The 17,464-nt window shown below is 41.0% G+C and overlaps 1 protein-coding gene across 2 annotated transcripts in view; it reads left to right on the forward strand.

Annotated features, from left to right (window-relative positions):
• Nucleotides 1-17,464, forward strand: part of PPARD (peroxisome proliferator activated receptor delta) — a 63,395-nt gene that overhangs the window by 27,399 nt on the left and 18,532 nt on the right. For both annotated transcript variants that reach the window (XM_066623566.1, XM_066623567.1), the window contains 2 exons: nucleotides 15,218-15,457; nucleotides 16,650-16,801. In XM_066623566.1, coding sequence (XP_066479663.1) covers nucleotides 15,322-15,457; nucleotides 16,650-16,801 — 288 coding nt within the window. In that variant the 5' untranslated portion in view covers nucleotides 15,218-15,321. The remainder of the gene's footprint in view (nucleotides 1-15,217; nucleotides 15,458-16,649; nucleotides 16,802-17,464) is intronic.

Genomic DNA, 17,464 nt, shown 5'->3' on the forward strand with positions numbered 1-17,464 from the left:
CAGCAACATTTACTATCCACATAGATAAGGAGATATGAAGAGAATCTAGTGCTCATGCATCCATCTGTTTTTATTCAAAACAATGTTTCTATTTAAAAAATGTGTCTGTCTGTCTCTCCCCCCCCCCCAAGTAAAAGTGGAAATGGTGATTTACTAGAGGCAGGTATTGGAAGATTGGTATTGTACCCAGTAAATAAGAACAGTTGGGAGGATGTTAGCATAGAAAAGCTGATGTGTGAGACAGAGGGATCATGAAATGCATATCAAGCAGTTCATATTATACATGAATCCCTGGAGAAATGACTGTCCTGTGAAATGGGACAGACTCCAAGATATTTCCATGTGAATGGTGTTTAAAACTCACTGGAAGAAGCATTTTGTGTTGGAGTTCAGATACTTAACTGCAGAACAGTTTTGCCTAGCAGTATGTAGGTGTAGTGAATAAAGTATGTGGCTTAATCCACCCACGACTCAGAGATCAGTAAATTGTTGGCCACAAAATCCATAGTGGAAATTTTGCTTTGAACACCATCAGTCTCATTCAGTCATTAGTTTGCAACTTTCTTCTGCAGTGGTCAGTCATGGAGATGTTTTGCAGCTTTACCTGTTTCCTTTGTATTTTGTCCCATGAGGTTTGTATTCAAATGCAAAACACCCAGAAGTAGTATTGACTTAAGCTGTACAGTTTTGTGAACTAAGCAAAAGGGACTTCATGGGCCATGTTAAAAACAAGGTCATGCTGAATGTACTGTATTATCAGTCAAGCCTATAAATATGTTTTTTACTTTAATGAGGGGTAAAGGCTCTGTGGAGATCAGACAAATGATTGAAGGAAAATAAGGAGAGAAAATAGCTAGGAAGGAGTAGGAATTTGGGTGACCACCCTTTTTTACTAGCCATACTTCTGTGACTTTAGCAGCAACTTGCTGTGCAGCAATTAAAGAGGTAAAGTTTTTCCTGCCATGGAAATAAATGGTGGGAAAACAGTCACCACCTGAAATCTGTTTGTACCAAATTGCTGTTAAAGGCACAGGAGCAGGACTGCAGAGAGGGCAAGAAGTGTGAAAGAGCAGGTACCCTTTTTCAAAGGGTTAAGAAAAATGGCTAATCCTTTAGCTTCCAGGTAATATTCTTAATGCAAAAGCTGGTGAAAGTTTGACACACATTGTATATGTGCAGCTCTGTTTAAGGTGTGTAGTGTATTCTTGTTAAGTACCAATCAGACAGATCTGGGAAGTGATTGTGAGCAAATGCTTATGTGTTCTGCTTTTATGGAATACAAAAGAGATAATTGCTCAAAAAATACAGCTAGAGCACATGCAGGAGATGCTTTGCTGGACTGGTAAAACTGCTCAAGAAATATGTAGCCTTGGGTCAAGCACTCCAGGGGAGCAAGCGGCTGCTAACATGAGTTTATACACCTGCAGTTTATTTTTTTTTTTCACTTTTCCCCCCACTGTCTGCATAAGCAGATAATCAGCTCTTGTGTTGCTCTTACATTAGAAATGTTTCTTGCTGCTTCAGTTTCCTATCTGCCAAAGATGGGGGGGAAGGGCAGATGGACAGGCAGATGAGATCCCAGACAGAATGAAGGAGGAGAATGTTCTCTACTCTAATGCTCTTAAATTAGATCTTGCTCCAATCACGATGTTGTTGGTGTGAGCACAGTCTGCTGAGAACCTGAATGAGTCTTACTGGCTCATTTTAGCAAATGTCATCTTAATGCTACTAGCTGACAGTAGCAGAAAGTTTCCCTTCCCCACTCATTTTACAGTCAATTAAAAAACTTCTTTCATGTTGTGTCCTTGGAGCCAAGCATGGAAGAGCCTCCCAGCACAATGTTCCTTTGTGTTTGTGCTGCTCTCGGCTTCTTTCACTCTATTTTGATTACTTACTACTGTTAACAGCTGCTTTCCTACTTGCTGTGTTAGCTTCACTTAGGATGATGGCTGCTCTTGCTTTCATCCACTGAAATGGGTGAGGCTTTTAAATGAACACTGATTCCACAGGAACGAATCCCCCTGCCATTTTTGGAATGCAGGGGTGTTGCAAGAAAAACACTGTTGTAGGAATATGGCATTTCCACGGATCAGGATAGTGTTCACTTTCTTGGGGTACAGCAATAACTGTATAAAGGGAGCCTGATCCAAAATTTCTTAAAGGTATGTTTTATTGATTGCAGTAGGACTTTGAATGTATGTTGTTGGACAGGAAAGCCTCTTGATTTCAGTGGGATATATAGCTAATCAGTCTGTAGATATTAGGACATTATATTTTCCAACTATCCTTTATGATGATTGTCTGGTGATGGAGGTGGTAGTTTCAGTTCACTGGTTAGAACAGAGACAATTTTTCACCAAGGTGAAAAAGGATTTGTGCAGTGCTGCAGATGGTATTTGTAATACTGCTGAGAGGAATTGAATGGTAATTATTATTATACTTTGAATTTATGTAGCTCATTCAAAGTGCTTCATGTGTATTTTCTTGGTGTAATCCTACCACAACCCTGTATGATAAATATTATTATATCTACAGTGGTACCTTGCAAAACGAATGCCCCGCGCAGCGAAAACTCGCAGAACGAAAGCGTTTTGCGAAGTTTGGTAACTCGCACAACAAATTTTTATGACCCGTGCTTTGCAAGACGAATTTTTTTTGGTTTTGGTTTGACTTAAGGGGGGATCTTCATGCCACTTTATGATCCCGTTCACCCTAGTAAGGGGCGGATCTTCATGTCAGTATATGATCCCATTCACTCTAGTAAGGGCCGGATCTTCATGTCAGTTTATGATCCCGTTCACTCTAGTAAGGGCCGGATCTTCATGTCAGTTTATGATCCCGTTCACCCTAGTAAGGGGCGGATCTTCATGTCAGTTTATGATCCCGTTCACCCTAGTAAGGGGCGGATCTTCATGTCAGTTTATGATCCCGTTCACCCTAGTAAGGGGCGGATCTTCATGTCAGTTTATGATCCCGTTCACCCTAGTAAGGGGCAGATCTTCATGTCAGTTTATGATCCCGTTCACCCTAGTAGGGGGCGGATCTTCATGTCAGTTTATGATCCTGTTCGCCCTAGTAAGGGGCGGATCTTCATGTCAGTTTATGATCCCGTTCACCCTAGTAGGGGGCGGATCTTCATGTCAGTTTATGATCCTGTTCACCCTAGTAAGGGGCGGATCTTCATGTCAGTTTATGATCCCTTTCACCCTAGTAGGGGGCGGATCTTTATGTCAGTTTATGATCCCGTCCACCCTAGTAAGGGGAGGATCTTTATGTAAGTAAGTCCCATTGTGCTTGCTCCCAGGAAAGTTTGCACAGGATTACAGCCTTCAAACTCCCCACTCAGCATCCCCCCCATCGCTCATTCACCCGCTTACTGCCCCATTTCCTTCACGTTTCCCCCCATGATCACGGCAAAAGCAAGCAATTGAGTGCAGCTGCTCTGTCCTCCCCAGCTTAGAGCACAATCCTGTGCGTGTCTCCTCAGAAGTAAGTCCCATTGTGCTTACTCCCAGGAAAGTGTGCACAGGATTACAGCCTTCAAGCTCCCCACTCAGCATCCCCCCCTTTTTGAAATCCTCTGTACAGTATGTATGCCTTTAAAGAGCACTTAATAAACACTTTGTAAACCAAATTTGACTTTGTTCTGACTTTTCTTGCACATAGGAACGCATTAAATAAATTTAAATGCATTCCGATGGGAAAACGTGCTTCGCAAAATGAAAAACTCGCATAACGAAAGGACTTGCGGAACGGATTACTTTCGTTATGCGAGGCACCACTGTATATTGAAACTGGAGAGCTGAGGCAGAGGGGGAGTGGCTTGCCTAAGGCCACCTAGTGAATTTATGTCGTAGTGAGTTTGTAACTGGTGAAGTTCTGATTTGCAGCTCAATCTCTTAGCCACTATGCTAAACCAATGTCTTTAATTTTGAAACAATAATACCTTAATTTTTAAGTTGTCAATCCTTAACTAACCTAAGTTAGTAATTTCCGACTCTCTAGGGATCTTTATGAAAACTGGTTTTAGATGGCAGTTCTTATGCTTTGTGTAGAGTTAGAGTTGGCAACCTTCAGTCTTGAGAGACTATGGTATCGCGCTCTGAAAGGTGGTTTTGGAACATTGTCTAGTGTGGCTGAAAAGGCCAATTCGGGAGTGACAATCCCTTCCACAACGGGAGCAAGTGCAGTCTGTCCCTGGTCTGTCTCCCTGGCTATGGGCCTTCCTTCTTTGCCTCTTAGCCTCAGACTGTTGGCCAAGTGTCTCTTCAAACTGGGAAAGGCCATGCTGCACAGCCTGCCTCCAAGCGGGCCGCTCAGAGGCCAGGGTTTCCCACTTGTTGAGGTCCACTCCTAAGGCCTTCAGATCCCTCTTGCAGATGTCCTTGTATCGCAGCTGTGGTCTACCTGTAGGGCGCTTTCCTTGCACGAGTTCTCCATAGAGGAGATCCTTTGGGATCCGGCCATCATCCATTCTCACGACATGACCGAGCCAACACAGGCGTCTGTTTCAGCAGTGCATACATGCTAGGGATTCCAGCACGTTCCAGGACTTTGTGTAGTGTGCTTTGTGTGTGCTTTGTGCAGTGTAGCATTTTTACTGTGTAGCAAAATTGCCCATAAATGATGGATTAATAATTTAAGCTTAAAATGGGCCTCTCTTGTGTTAAATGTAGTCCAACTGCAAAACTTTGGCATTGATGCTGCCTTCTTTGTAAAGTCTCTTGGGATATCACTTTGGATGAATTTCAGGATTGTGACAAATGCCAGACATCTAGAGCAGGGATGTCCAAACTTTTTGGCAGGAGGGCCGCATAATCTCTCTGACACTGTGTCAGGGGCCGAAAAAGTTAATTTACATTTCAAATTTGAATAAATTTACATAAATGAATATATTAGAGATGGAATTTATATGAATGAAGGAAGGTCTTGCAGTAGCTCAAGGCCTATAAAAGACCTTGCACAAAGCAAGGCCAGCCTTCACTGCTGCTGCTGTATCACAGACGTGAAACACCAAGCAATGGAGTGAGCCCTCGTCCCACAGCTCATGTGAGAGGTCAGACAGTTGCCCTCAGGCTGAGAGCAGTTGCTTTGGTCAGTGTGGGCTCCAGCAAGTCTCTGGAGGGCCAGAGTCTCATTGGAGACTGAGGGCTCCCTGTGGGCCAGATTGGGAATCCCTGAGGGCTGCAAGTGGCCCCCGGACCGGGGTTTGGGCACCCCTGGTCTAGAGGATTTAACTTGTGCTGTGTTGCACAGAAGATTAACAGTGCAATCCTAACTGCTGGTTTAGTTGGCACAGCTGCCCCTATGCTGGCTCCAACTGTTGCAAACATGCTGTAAAGCACGTTTGCGACTACTCATGAGCTAGCATTGCTGGCCAGCACAGGTAAGGTTGTGCTGAGAGGCACAGGAGCGTGGGGAAGATGGCGGGGAGAGGGTGTTTCTGGGTGCGGGAGGGCAGAATGGAGTGGATTAGGCTCAGGATGGGGGTGGATCAGTGGAGCAGGCCTTCACCATATCCTAAGCCCCCCCCCCCCCGGCCAGTTTGGTGTTACACCAGCTTTTCAGACTTACCCCAGCTATATAACTGGCATGGATCCAAGAAGACCCATGGGGTGGCTGGGGGCTTAACCAAGGGTAAGGTGAAATATATTTCCTTACTCTAAGGAGATCTCCAGCCGCCTCCTAACCTGCACTGGATACAGTGCAGGTTAGGGTTGGGTTGTAACCTGTTTAAAATGGTCCGTGCACATGCTATGCTTTCCTTGTCATAGTGAGTGAACTATGTTTGGCCTGGTTAAGCAGTGAGCTTTAATATTGTTTTGAGCTTGCCTAAAGGAGTAGAGTACTGGCCTCTGGAGAAACATTTTGGGCAATGTGCCATCATTATATTGAGACACTAGTGTACTGTGAACAAAGGGAACATGTGCACTCATTGCTCTGATTTGGTTTTCAAATGAAACATCTAGGACTCATTGCTCTGATTTGGTTTTAGAGATTTTAAAAAAAGTCTTATTGGAGGTTAGGTAATGTGGCTGTGTTTGTGTTTATCTTAGTACAGCTTTTTCATGCCTGGTTTCATCTCAGCTCTCAAAACCTCCACCAGATGCACTTCCTGAAGGTCCTGTATTCATCTTATTTAGGTTTTTTTTTTAAAGATTCAGCTCATTACTCTCAAACTACAGTGAATAGTTTTTCCTCTGTGTGTGCCATTTCCTACAGTTCAAGTGTGTGGGAAAGGGCCAAGGATAACAGTCTGTGTGAATGGGGTCTCAGTGTCTATAAGATGCTAAAGGGAAGCACTCTCCACTTATTTAAAAGCAGGCCATATTATTTTTCTCACTTTTTTGCATAGTCCCACTGTAAATGAAAAATTAATGTGGGAGGTAGAGCCAGAAGCTGGCAAGGCACTTCCTCCTGGCCCCAAAAATAGATCCATGCAAAGAGGTATTACAGAGCACAGAAAGGGGTAAGCGCTTATGTATGTGCACATCTACAGGTAAGTAATGTATATATACACCCCCAACATATGTATGTGCATGCTGTATGTCCTCAAGGTACCAGAATTTTTCAGTTAAGAAGGCTCTCCAGATTTGTCTCTTATAGGCACTCTTAGAAACATGGGGGTTTTATACATACACATTCTTGTATGATTACTTTTTGTATTGTTTGAAAATTGCACTTGGAGACAGTGAGGAAAATAAATGTTCAGAGCTCTGTTGTTTCATTTACGAAGAAGAAGTGATAACTATTTGATGCTGTGAGTTTTTGTGAGAATAAAAACAGCAGGGTGCAGCCAACCAGAGCAACCTTCTCCCACTGACTTCTGTGTAAAGGCAGTAATGTTCAGTTTCTACAAGCTCTGATTGAGGAATGTGTGTGAAGGAAACTAAACTTACTAAAGATTTCTATGTACTTTTTTTCCCCCCCTCACTGGCTCCAAATGTAGTTTTCAAAACCTGCATTTTCCTCAGGTCTCTACAAAGCTGTAGAAAGTATACATCATTGGCTGTATTTATATGATAGAAAACGCAGAACACCCCAGGTTCAATCCCTGGCATCTTCAGGTAGGCCTGGGGAAGCCCCTATCTGAAAATTCTGGAGAGATGCAACACTGTAAACAGTACTGAGGTAGAAGGCACCTTCCTAATGTCAAGCTTTACTGTTCAGAACTTGCAGGGAAAAGATGGGCAAAACTGAGCCTTGAGGCAAAAAGATTTGCACCAAATGAGCTGTTATTATGAAGTCATTGGACTCCTAATTTTTGTTCACATACACAGCTATCTTTAATGTTGGAGTATTGGTTGGCAGGGGAGAAACCTTTACTCTAGAAAGTCAATATCTAACTAAATAATATTTTCCCCTCTGGCTCTTATTTCATGAACTGTAAAAGGAGATGACTTCTTGATTATACCCACTCTCAGTAAAATTGTCCTACTTCATTAATAAATAGAAGCATATAAATTCTCAGCTTGTCTCAAAATTCATCCACAATATTGTCTCTTAAAATATAAATAACTCTTAAAAACAAACTTTGGCATTTAATTTGCCTGGCTATATCTAAGCAAAACAGTATGCGTTGAGGGTACAAGGAGCAGAACTGCCAGTGACTTTCACTTTCTGTTTCTTGCCACAAAATGATAAATGTTTCTAGTACAATTTAGTGAAAGGTACAACTATATGTACTGTATTTTTCATGATGGTGGGGGATACAGATGTAAGAAAAACAAATTTAAAGATGGATTTCTTAAGGTGAGGTTCTACTGTAGGAATTGAAGGGATAATCCTCAGAATGTTGCATGGCAGAGCACTTGCAAATAAAGGAGTGTATGTGTGTGTTTAAATACCTGCCTTAGTTCTTGGTTTAGCAATTTGGGGTGTAGCTAATCATAGGAGCAGGAAGTGATGCAAAGCAGTTTAATTTAAAATCATGTGGTGCAGTTTATAATAATAATAATAATATTATTATTATTATTATTATTATTATTATTATTATTATTAACAGGTATTTATATACCGCCTTTCTTGGTCTTTATTCAAGACTTTATTCAAGGCGGTTTACATAGGCAGGCTTTATCTAAATCCCTATTTTAAATAGGGATTTTTACAATTTCAAAGAAGGTTCTTTCTTTCAAGAACTACTACATTCAAGGTGCTTCAATCCGATCTGGCTTCACATTCTGGCCTCCATCCTCCCACGCTCAGAGCAGATGGAATTGCTCGGCTTCAGCTTGTCAGCTGCTCCAAGGTCACACGGTGCCGGTGGCCTCGAACTGGTGATACCCTCTAGACCAGACCTCCTGCCCAGTTTCCCTTTACAAAATCATTTGGCTATGGAATGGCATTGGGTGAGATATAATGAAATGGATAACTTGTCAGCTGAGCTGCCTTTACACAAGGAGCAGGAACTTAGTGTGTGATGTGCTCTGCCATCAGCAGAGTTTCTGTCAGGTATTGATTATGCATATTAAGATTCCTCCCCCCATTCTCTTATGACAGTATTATAGAATGTTTGTTATTTTGACCTTTCCCCTTTGAGCAATTTCATTTCTGCAACTTGCTTGGTTCTTTGATTCTCAACTCGGAGGGCTCTAGAAAGAAGGGCAGTTATTGATTGCAGAAGGTGGTATTTTGTGGTACATGCATCTCTGTATTAAGGCCTAGGCTCAGTGCCACAAAGTTGTTTCATGGGCCACAGTAACAGCAACAGCTGTTCTTCTGTCCAAGTCTCTGGAACAACAGCACTGTGATATGATGTGTGTTTCCTGGGAAGAGAAATTGTGCAAGGGCTCTTCAAGATAACAGACAACAGGGTAATGTGAGCTGGTTGCTAGAAACTGGCCCTTGTCACGCTTGTACTAGAAAAGTTTTTTCTGTAATAGGGAAACAAATGAGTAGGTTAACTAGGAAATGTGACTTATGTTCCACTGGGTACAAAGAAAAGGGACTATGGTCATTCATTTGCTTCCCTGCTTGTTCATTGGGCTCTTGAAAATGGGTCCTATGTTGCAGATTAGCTTTTGAGGTGAGACCTAGCTCTTGACCTTGAAGACTGTGTGTGTGTGTGTGTGTGTGTGTGTGTGTGTGTGTGTGTGTGTGTAAAACTTATATCCAGACTTTCTGTTGCTAAGGGAAATGCCCAAGGTGGCTTACAAAGTTTTTCATAAAAACAAACCTGAAACAGTAAAAGCATACAACATACAGAAAATAAAAACGGTTGGGACAATTCAGTAATTCAGGCCAACAAGCAGTATAAATAGAAGTAAAAACAGTGTTGTGGAAAGGCAAAAATGTGGCAAACAGTACACAATATATAGCAACGGTTCCCAAACTCTTCAAGAGTTTGGGAATTGGGGTAAGTTGTTGCGGGGGAGGAGCAAAGGCAGTGACATGATCCCCACGATCATGCTGCTGCAGGCTGAATGGGGGTTTTCAACTGACCTTCTGCAGCACTGGCCATTGGGGGAGGCAAAAAAATTAAAATAGCATAATAAGCTGTATATCATGGCTTTTTAAAAATGTCTTCGGATATGGTAGGCATTTTCCCCCCTAACTGTATTGTGTTCGTATTTCTTGCTCTGCACAGGAAATAGAGGATGCACAACTAGGTGGGGCAACAGTAAGATGACTAGATCTCCTGTAGGAAAGATGAAGAAAATAACAGGGATGTACTCCAGAACTTGTTGCTGTTGGTCGTTGTGGTTGGATGAGGCTTAACACCTGCTTAGAGCAGTAAGAAGGCATTCAAAATTGTTTTGGCAGCTAGCTGGGGATTGGTTATAACATGTTGAATAAAAATAAATGAACAGAAAATGCTGAAAGAGTTCACGTATGATGGAAAGTGGTATGATTTCAGCTGAGTCTGGAGTTTGCTCTAGCAAATAGCAGTCATGCTACTTTCTTCTTGCCAGCCGGTTGTATGGTTGAGTCTGAAATACAGCCTTTGGCGTCTGTCAGGTGCAGTGTGCCTTTCGTCATGAAGCAGCCCAGTATTTTTGCATCCTGTGCTGGCTTCATTAAATCTTATGAATGAAATAAAGTGTGTGGCCCAACTGGCCCAGTAATCAGAGTGTCAGTTTGGGGAAATGTTCCATCCTCACACAGTGTCCTTTTCTGCTACCTTCTTCATTTTTACAAACATACAGTCCCTCATTTGATGTCAAGCTGCTTTGGAAATAGTCATGTATAAAATAGAGCTTGTATATACAATATCTGCTTCAATAGTCAACTGTGTCAGTGGTATATAAATACCAATAGGTAGAGGTGTTTGTTTCCAGTAAGTATGATAGGATTTCAGCCCAAGTGTTACTAAACAGAATAGGCTGACTTCTGAGTAAGGTAAATAACACCATTTTCAAACACCTTTACCAATGGGGAACATTTTGAGCATTTGGTCTAATTATTTAATTGGGTCAAGCAACTGCTTCTGTGTACACCATATGTAGTATATGTGTGTATTATATAGTATGTGTGAATTATAGCATAATAAATTTGATATTATAAAGTGTGTGTACATTTTCTTGAGGTGCCCTGTGTAAGATTTCCCACCTCCAGCAAAGCCTAATCCATCCATTAAATGCTTCTGGCACTGAATCTACACTGGCAAGTTTATAGTTCTACAAGGTGTCTGTTGAGAAAAGCCTGGACTCAGCAGAGATTAATGGCATGAAATTTAGAGAGAGTTACAGAGGCAAAATGCAACAGTCTGTGGGAATAGTTTAGCTTGGTGGAGCCCCTTTGTGTCAATCTCTTGTTTCCTGATGATGTTGGCTATTGAAAAACAAAAACAGAGGGTAGAGAATTGAGGGCAGCTTCCAGACTACACTTACAACCAACACTCAAGCATTTCTTTGTACAGGAGAAAAGTTCAGTGGTTGCACAATTTCAGCTCCTTGATTGCCTAAAACCATCAAGTATGGGAAATAATATTTTTAAAGTATGAAAATCAAGACACTTCTGAATGAATTAGGTGTAAAAATGGAGGGTGGATAGGGTCTTCTTTCGCTTTAAAAATTATTTAGTGCAGCCACTGAGATTGCAGTTTGAACATCAGTATGGTGAACTCCTCCACACACAAGCATAGCCTTTTTAATGCTTTCTTCTCCGGTCCTTTTTTTGCTGAAAGTCATCCTTAGATGCTCTTCCCCAGCAGCTTCATGGGGGGGGAGGGGCTTTCAAGATAAAACTGCTTGAGGGAAAAAGGTTAAAAAGCCCCCTCTCCTGCTGATCTTTGTTTCAGACAGCAACCTCAGTGACTTCATTGTATTAAATCATAGTACTTTTTTCTTTTTTTAAGTACATATAGTTAGAGGAACATTTCTCTGAGTACGAGATCATACAGTGTGTTTTATGTACAGGTAAGCAACCTTGACTATTGCTAGACAAATCTTCACATGGAAAAGCACAATGTATGAACTGGGTACTCAAGGAATCTGGTTGGTAGCAATTTTCACAATTGTGGTGACTGGAAATTGTGCTGGTGTGATCACAGAACAAATATGCTTGTTGTTAATGAAAGCCATTTCCAAAGAAGGCCAGGGACTTTTCATAAATACACGGGAAATATTATGTTCACTGGACTTAAGAAGGAAGGTTACTCGGGTGCAGAAATATAAAAAATGCTCACTTCATTCTGTAGAAAAGCAGTCAGAGTTTAGCACTATGTGATAAACTGTCTTCCGTTGCCCAGCAGCTCCACACTTTATGTGGAGGAAAGGGTTTTCTCTTTTTTCCCCCCCCCCTTCCAAATAATGAGTTCTATGTAGAGATGTGAAGGCCCGGAAAAATTTGGGGAAAAAACGGTTCCCCCCCCACTTTTTTCCTGAAGCCTTTTTGTTTCTTTCCGAAAAATTGGAAAAAAGCCATGGTGTAGGCTTCCTCAAGAGGAAGCTGCTTGAACCATATAGGTTATACTATATCTCCAAAACTAGACGTGATAGGGCCAGACGGATGCCATTTTTTGAATAGGCCCCCCCAACATACCCAGGAATTGGTGTAACGTTTAAGGAGGCAAAATGTGTGTTGGCCTGTGTTATTTTTCTTTCCTACTCCCCTCAGGAAAATGGTGAGACCAACATCTAGCACAAGGGTGTCCAAAGTTTTTGGCAGGAGGGCCAGATCATCTCTCTGACATTGTGTCGGGGACTGGTGAATAAAAGAATTAATTTACATTTAAAATTTGAATAAATTAACATAAGTTTACATAAATGAATATATTAAAGATGAACTTATATGAATGAATGAAGTTTCCTTTGCTGCTGCTACTGCATCACAGACGTGAAACAGCAAGCAGTGGAGGAAGCCCTCATCCCACAGCTCACGCAAGAGGTCAAACAGTCGCCCTCATGCTGAGAGCAGTTGCGTTGGGCCAATGCGGGCTCCAACAAATCTCCGGAGGGCCAAAGGCTCATTGGAGACTGAGGGCTCCCTGAGGGCTGCATTGAGAGGCCTCGAGGGCCACATGTGCTCCCAGGGCCAGGGTTTGGGCACCCCGATCTAGCTTATGGAGGCATTTTCACATTACAAGTTCTTCTGAGAAGAAAAATGTGATGTGCAAATATTGTCAGATGAATGCTACCAGGATGACAAAACACATTCTAGTATGTAACAAGTTTCCTGTAGATGTTAAAAAATCCTTCATGGATCTAAGTGAAGAGGACCACAATGATGAAAATGCACATAGTTTTTCTCAATGTTCTTGTTCAAGAAGTCCTCTTTCTACTCCATCTGTAACATTAGCAGCAACCCAAAGTGGTGTTGTCCCATCAGCAGCATTTTCAAGTGAACAGATACTGAAGACAGCTGCATCCAAAAATTATTCAATAACTTCATTTGTAGACAAGATGACACCTGAAGATCAGGAAAAAATTGATCAAGCTCTTGCAAGAGTAATATATTCTTCTGGAACACCTGAAAATATATACTGGCAGGAAGCTTTGAAATTACTAAGACCATCATACCATTTGCCCGGCAGACATTCTTTGAGCAAGCCTCTTTTAGAGTTGGAATATGAACATGTAATGGAATCTGTGCAAGGAAAAATTAATGAAGCACTGTGTTTTGCACTACTTACAGATGGATGGACAAATGTGAGAGGAGAAGGAATTTTAAATTTTATTATAACACCTTAACCAGTTTTTTACAAAAGCATTGAAACAGGAGAAAACAGACATACTGCAGAGTATATCAATATGTGAAGTCCTACAGAAAATTGGGAGTGTTAAAGTATTTGCTTTGCTGACTGACAATGCCAGCAATATGAAGCATGGGAGATCATAAGTATCCACATATTACTGCAATAGGATGTGCATCTCATGGGCTCAACTTGCTTCTTAATGATATTAATGAAACAACACCCTTCAAATGATCTATAGATGAGCAAAATAAATTATAAAACATGTAAAAGGTACTCATATTGTAGCTGCAGTTTACAAGAAGAAGCAAGTAGAAAAAAATGCAAAGAATAAAATACTGACCCTAAAGCTCTGTAGTAAAACTCGGTGGGCTGGAGTGGTGATCTCATTTGAAAGTTTACTGAAAAACCTCTTCAAGAAACAGTAATAGTTGAAGATCTTAAAGTACCCAGGAGTGTGAGAAACACTGTTCTTGATCAGGATGTCTTCTGGGTTCAGCTGCAAAATTCCCTGAAGATTCTAAAACTAATTGCTACAGCAATAACTGCATCTGAATCAGATAGTGCAGTTTTGTCAGAAATTCCTTATCTAACGACCAAGATAAAAACAACTTTTTTGAAATCTCAGTATATCTCCACTTACAACTATAGAAGAAAGTAAAGCAAAAGAGTTTATTTAAAAAAGGGTAGAATTTTGTTGCCATCCAGTTCATGCTGCTGCAAATCTGCTGGATCCAAGATTCAAAGGTGGAAATAGAAGTGATGATAGCACTGTTACTACATTTGACTGGATTACAAAACAAGCATCACATTTAGAACTTGATGTTGGGAAGGTACTTTCAGTTGTTACAGAATATAGAACATCTTCAGGGATTTGGTCCAGGAATGCAGTCTGGGATTCTGCCGAACATATTCCTCCTGCAACATGGTGGCAAGGTCTTTGCACATCACAGCCTCTGTCTCCTCTTCTCGCCTTCTTCAGATTCCTCCATCTTCTGCAGCATGTGAAAGAATCTGGTCTATGTTTGGAAACACACTAAATCAAGAAATAAACTGACATATGAAAGGGTAGAGAAGCTTATTTCAATCCGGGCGAACCTTCAATTTTTAGAAGTCCATAATAACTGTGATAATGACAGACACAACAGAATAGCTGCAGAAGCAGAGACTGAAACTGATACTGATCATTACAGCTCAGAAAATGATTCTGATTAAATTTCATGCCCATTCATTGAAACTTAGTCCCACACCCTTCTATACACTTACCCCTTCAATTCTTTTTATAAGAATGGGTTTTTATTTTTATTTAATACTGTGGAGAGGAAATATGAATAATTATTACTTCTGGAGTTTTAATATTGTTTTGTGGAGGTTTTTTGTCTGTTCCACATAAACTAGTAAACAGCTCAGGAGTTTGTTGCTCCATTTGTTATTATTACAAATATTATAAAAAAAAGGAAATGCTGTTTGTAATAATTGTTTGGATACACTCTATTTTTAATACGCTAGTTGTGATAATTTTATGCCAAGTCAAATTGTCCACAGTCATATTTTATGTTCCTAAAGTAACAGAATAACTTTCGGTCTGAAAAAGAAAAAAAGTGCTAATGTAGCATTTTTTCAATTTTTCTGAAAATTTGTGTTTTTCTGAAAAAACAGCAAAAAACTGGGTTTTTTTTCCAAGCTTCAAAATTTCCGTAAATTTTACATCTCTAGTTCTGCGCCTGTTGACAGTTCAGAGGTTAACGGGATCTCCCAGTGATAAACTGATTGCAAATTCTTATCTTGCTTTCACTCTCCTTTTAAAAATTGTTCCATTTCATAGTACTTTTGAGGAGGACACATGCTGAAATGCAGTGGACCAACTAAAACCTGTTGTAAATAAATCTTTTCTTAAGGTACCTGATTGGAGGTTCCCCCCTTTTTTTGCCTAATGATGGGTGCAGCCTCTGCCCTCCCCTTTTGCTGTACAGACTGTGCCAAGCCCTGTTTATTCATCATTGCCTAGTGGTAGTGGGATAGCTCTATTGCACCACCTGAGATAGTTACCAACCGCTTTTAATGTTTCCCATTTTTTCCCTGCAGGCTAGCAGGAACAGCCAGATAGAGGCCCATTTCCAAACAGACGTGGATGATGCTGGAGCTATGACAGGGACTGCAGTCTTGGCACTGAAGGGTGGTAATCAGCTATGGAACAGCCAAAGGAGGAAGTACCTGAAGTCAGGGAAGAGGAGGAGGAAGAGGAAGAGGTATTGACAGCAATAAGTGGAGCCTCAGACCCAAATGAAGGACCAGATAATTCAGCACCTTCTGTCAGTTACACAGGTAGGTTGGAAAGGCAAACACACCAGAAACTTAAAAATAAATAAATGAATGGTTAGCTTTGCATAGGGCAGAATAAGCTCTTCAACTAGTTTTGACTTTAACCCATAGGAAGATAGTCATCTTATCCTATGATCAGAATCTGGACTTGGTTTGGAATCCTGGTGAATGGACAAATTGTATTTTGCTGCATTCAGATGCAGCGGTTTACTTCTAATTAGAGTTGAAATTTAAGGGAAAAGGAGAAGGGAGTGTGTGAGCCCAGGTTTCCTGTAAGTAGCTGATGCCTATCTTGAACAAATATAATTATTCCATGATGGAAAATATTGCAGTATTGTTTGGAGTGAGAAGGTTTCAAGCATTAATTATATATGAATTATGCTTAAAATACTGCAGAAGCGAAATCTCATATATCCTAAATCTAGAATGTGTGATTTTTTTTTAGCCTATTACATTCCTGTGAGATGCTTTTGATTTGACTGGGTTAGGGCTGTTGCAATAATTGTATACTCTTATATTTCTTTCTCTTTGGCATGTCCAAGATTACCTTTTTCTCAGCAACTGCAGATAAAACCGATTTCATATATTGCTCATATGTCATCTAGACCAGCTAATTTTATGTGCTATAAGGGTTACTTGATTTTTCAGACAGGAGTCTGAGTTCTGGAAATATACTATGCCATGCAAAACTAACTTTCTTTGCTGAACAGCTAGGCTTTCTAATACAGTTGGTGTAATCTAGCCATAAAGACTTCCCCACATATAGTTGCAGTGGCAAGAAATTCCATTCTAAATTACATTATTTAGCAATGTACCGGAGTGTTGGGGTGAACTACTTAAATATCATTGTATTTGTGGGCTCTAATGCAATAGTGTTGCAAGTTTATCTGAATGGAGAGATTGAAATTAGTCCTTGTTCCTTGTCCATTCTGGACATGAACAAACAAGGAATTTGCATACATCCCACAAGCAATGGATTAGATAACTGTTATATCAGCATTGTACTCAGTGATGCAAAATTCAGGCCGACGCCAGAGCTCTCTAAAATTCAGCAGTCTAGAAGTACAAACTGTTTGATTTTGCCAGGGGAATGTACATGGAAAATGAAGAGGTTCTGCTGTAGAATTGTAGTGTGCCTGGCTGTATACTGTTGCAATACAGAAATGTAAAGAATTTCCATTGTATTTCCCTCTAGATCTTTCCCAGAGTTCTTCTCCTTCTCTGTCAGATCAACTCCAGATGGGTTGTGATGAAGCAACTTCAGGAAGTCTGAATGTAGAGTGCAGAGTCTGTGGTGACAAGGCATCAGGATTTCACTATGGAGTACATGCATGTGAGGGTTGCAAGGTATGGACAGCATGCAGGATACAGTCTTTGTATAGCCCAAAGGGTACAGGAGGCAGGCTGTTTCATAACATGCACTAAGTAAGTGTTACCAGGAGCGCATTTCAACATGAACATATGGGGGGGGGGGACGACTGTTTTGTATGTGGAGATTCTTAGTATTGGCCAATAGCGTAGCTCATTGGGGAAGGGACACAGGGCTGAGGTGCAACAGAACAAATTTTATTGTATGGTTAATAAACAATAATTGGAAAAGGCAATCAAAATAAAGCAATCAGTATCTCTTAACCATTTATTCACAGCTAGGTTCTAAGTGTAAGGAGTTGCTATGAAGTTTAGAAAGCAGCAGAGAGAGAAGAAAGGAAAAGAAGTGCAAAATGGTGCAGGCACGAAGGAGGAGAAGGAACTTAGGAAAGTGATGTGGGTTTCCCTGAGAGACCCAGGGTTAGGAAATTGGGGTTTTAGGGTACTGGGGAATTGGAGAGAAAAGAAGGGCGAAGTGTTCCTGAGGTTTGGGTCACAGCAACAATCCATAGCTGGAGAGCAGTTCTCTGTTGCTTAAACCAAGGTCTATAGGCATGAGCTTCTCATAAGAACAGCCCCGCTGGATCAGACCATAGGCCCAACTAGTCCAGCTTCCTGTATCTCACAGTGGCCCTCCAAATG

The sequence above is a fragment of the Tiliqua scincoides genome, chromosome 4 (assembly GCF_035046505.1).
Source record: "Tiliqua scincoides isolate rTilSci1 chromosome 4, rTilSci1.hap2, whole genome shotgun sequence".
Classification (NCBI taxonomy): domain Eukaryota; kingdom Metazoa; phylum Chordata; class Lepidosauria; order Squamata; family Scincidae; genus Tiliqua; species Tiliqua scincoides.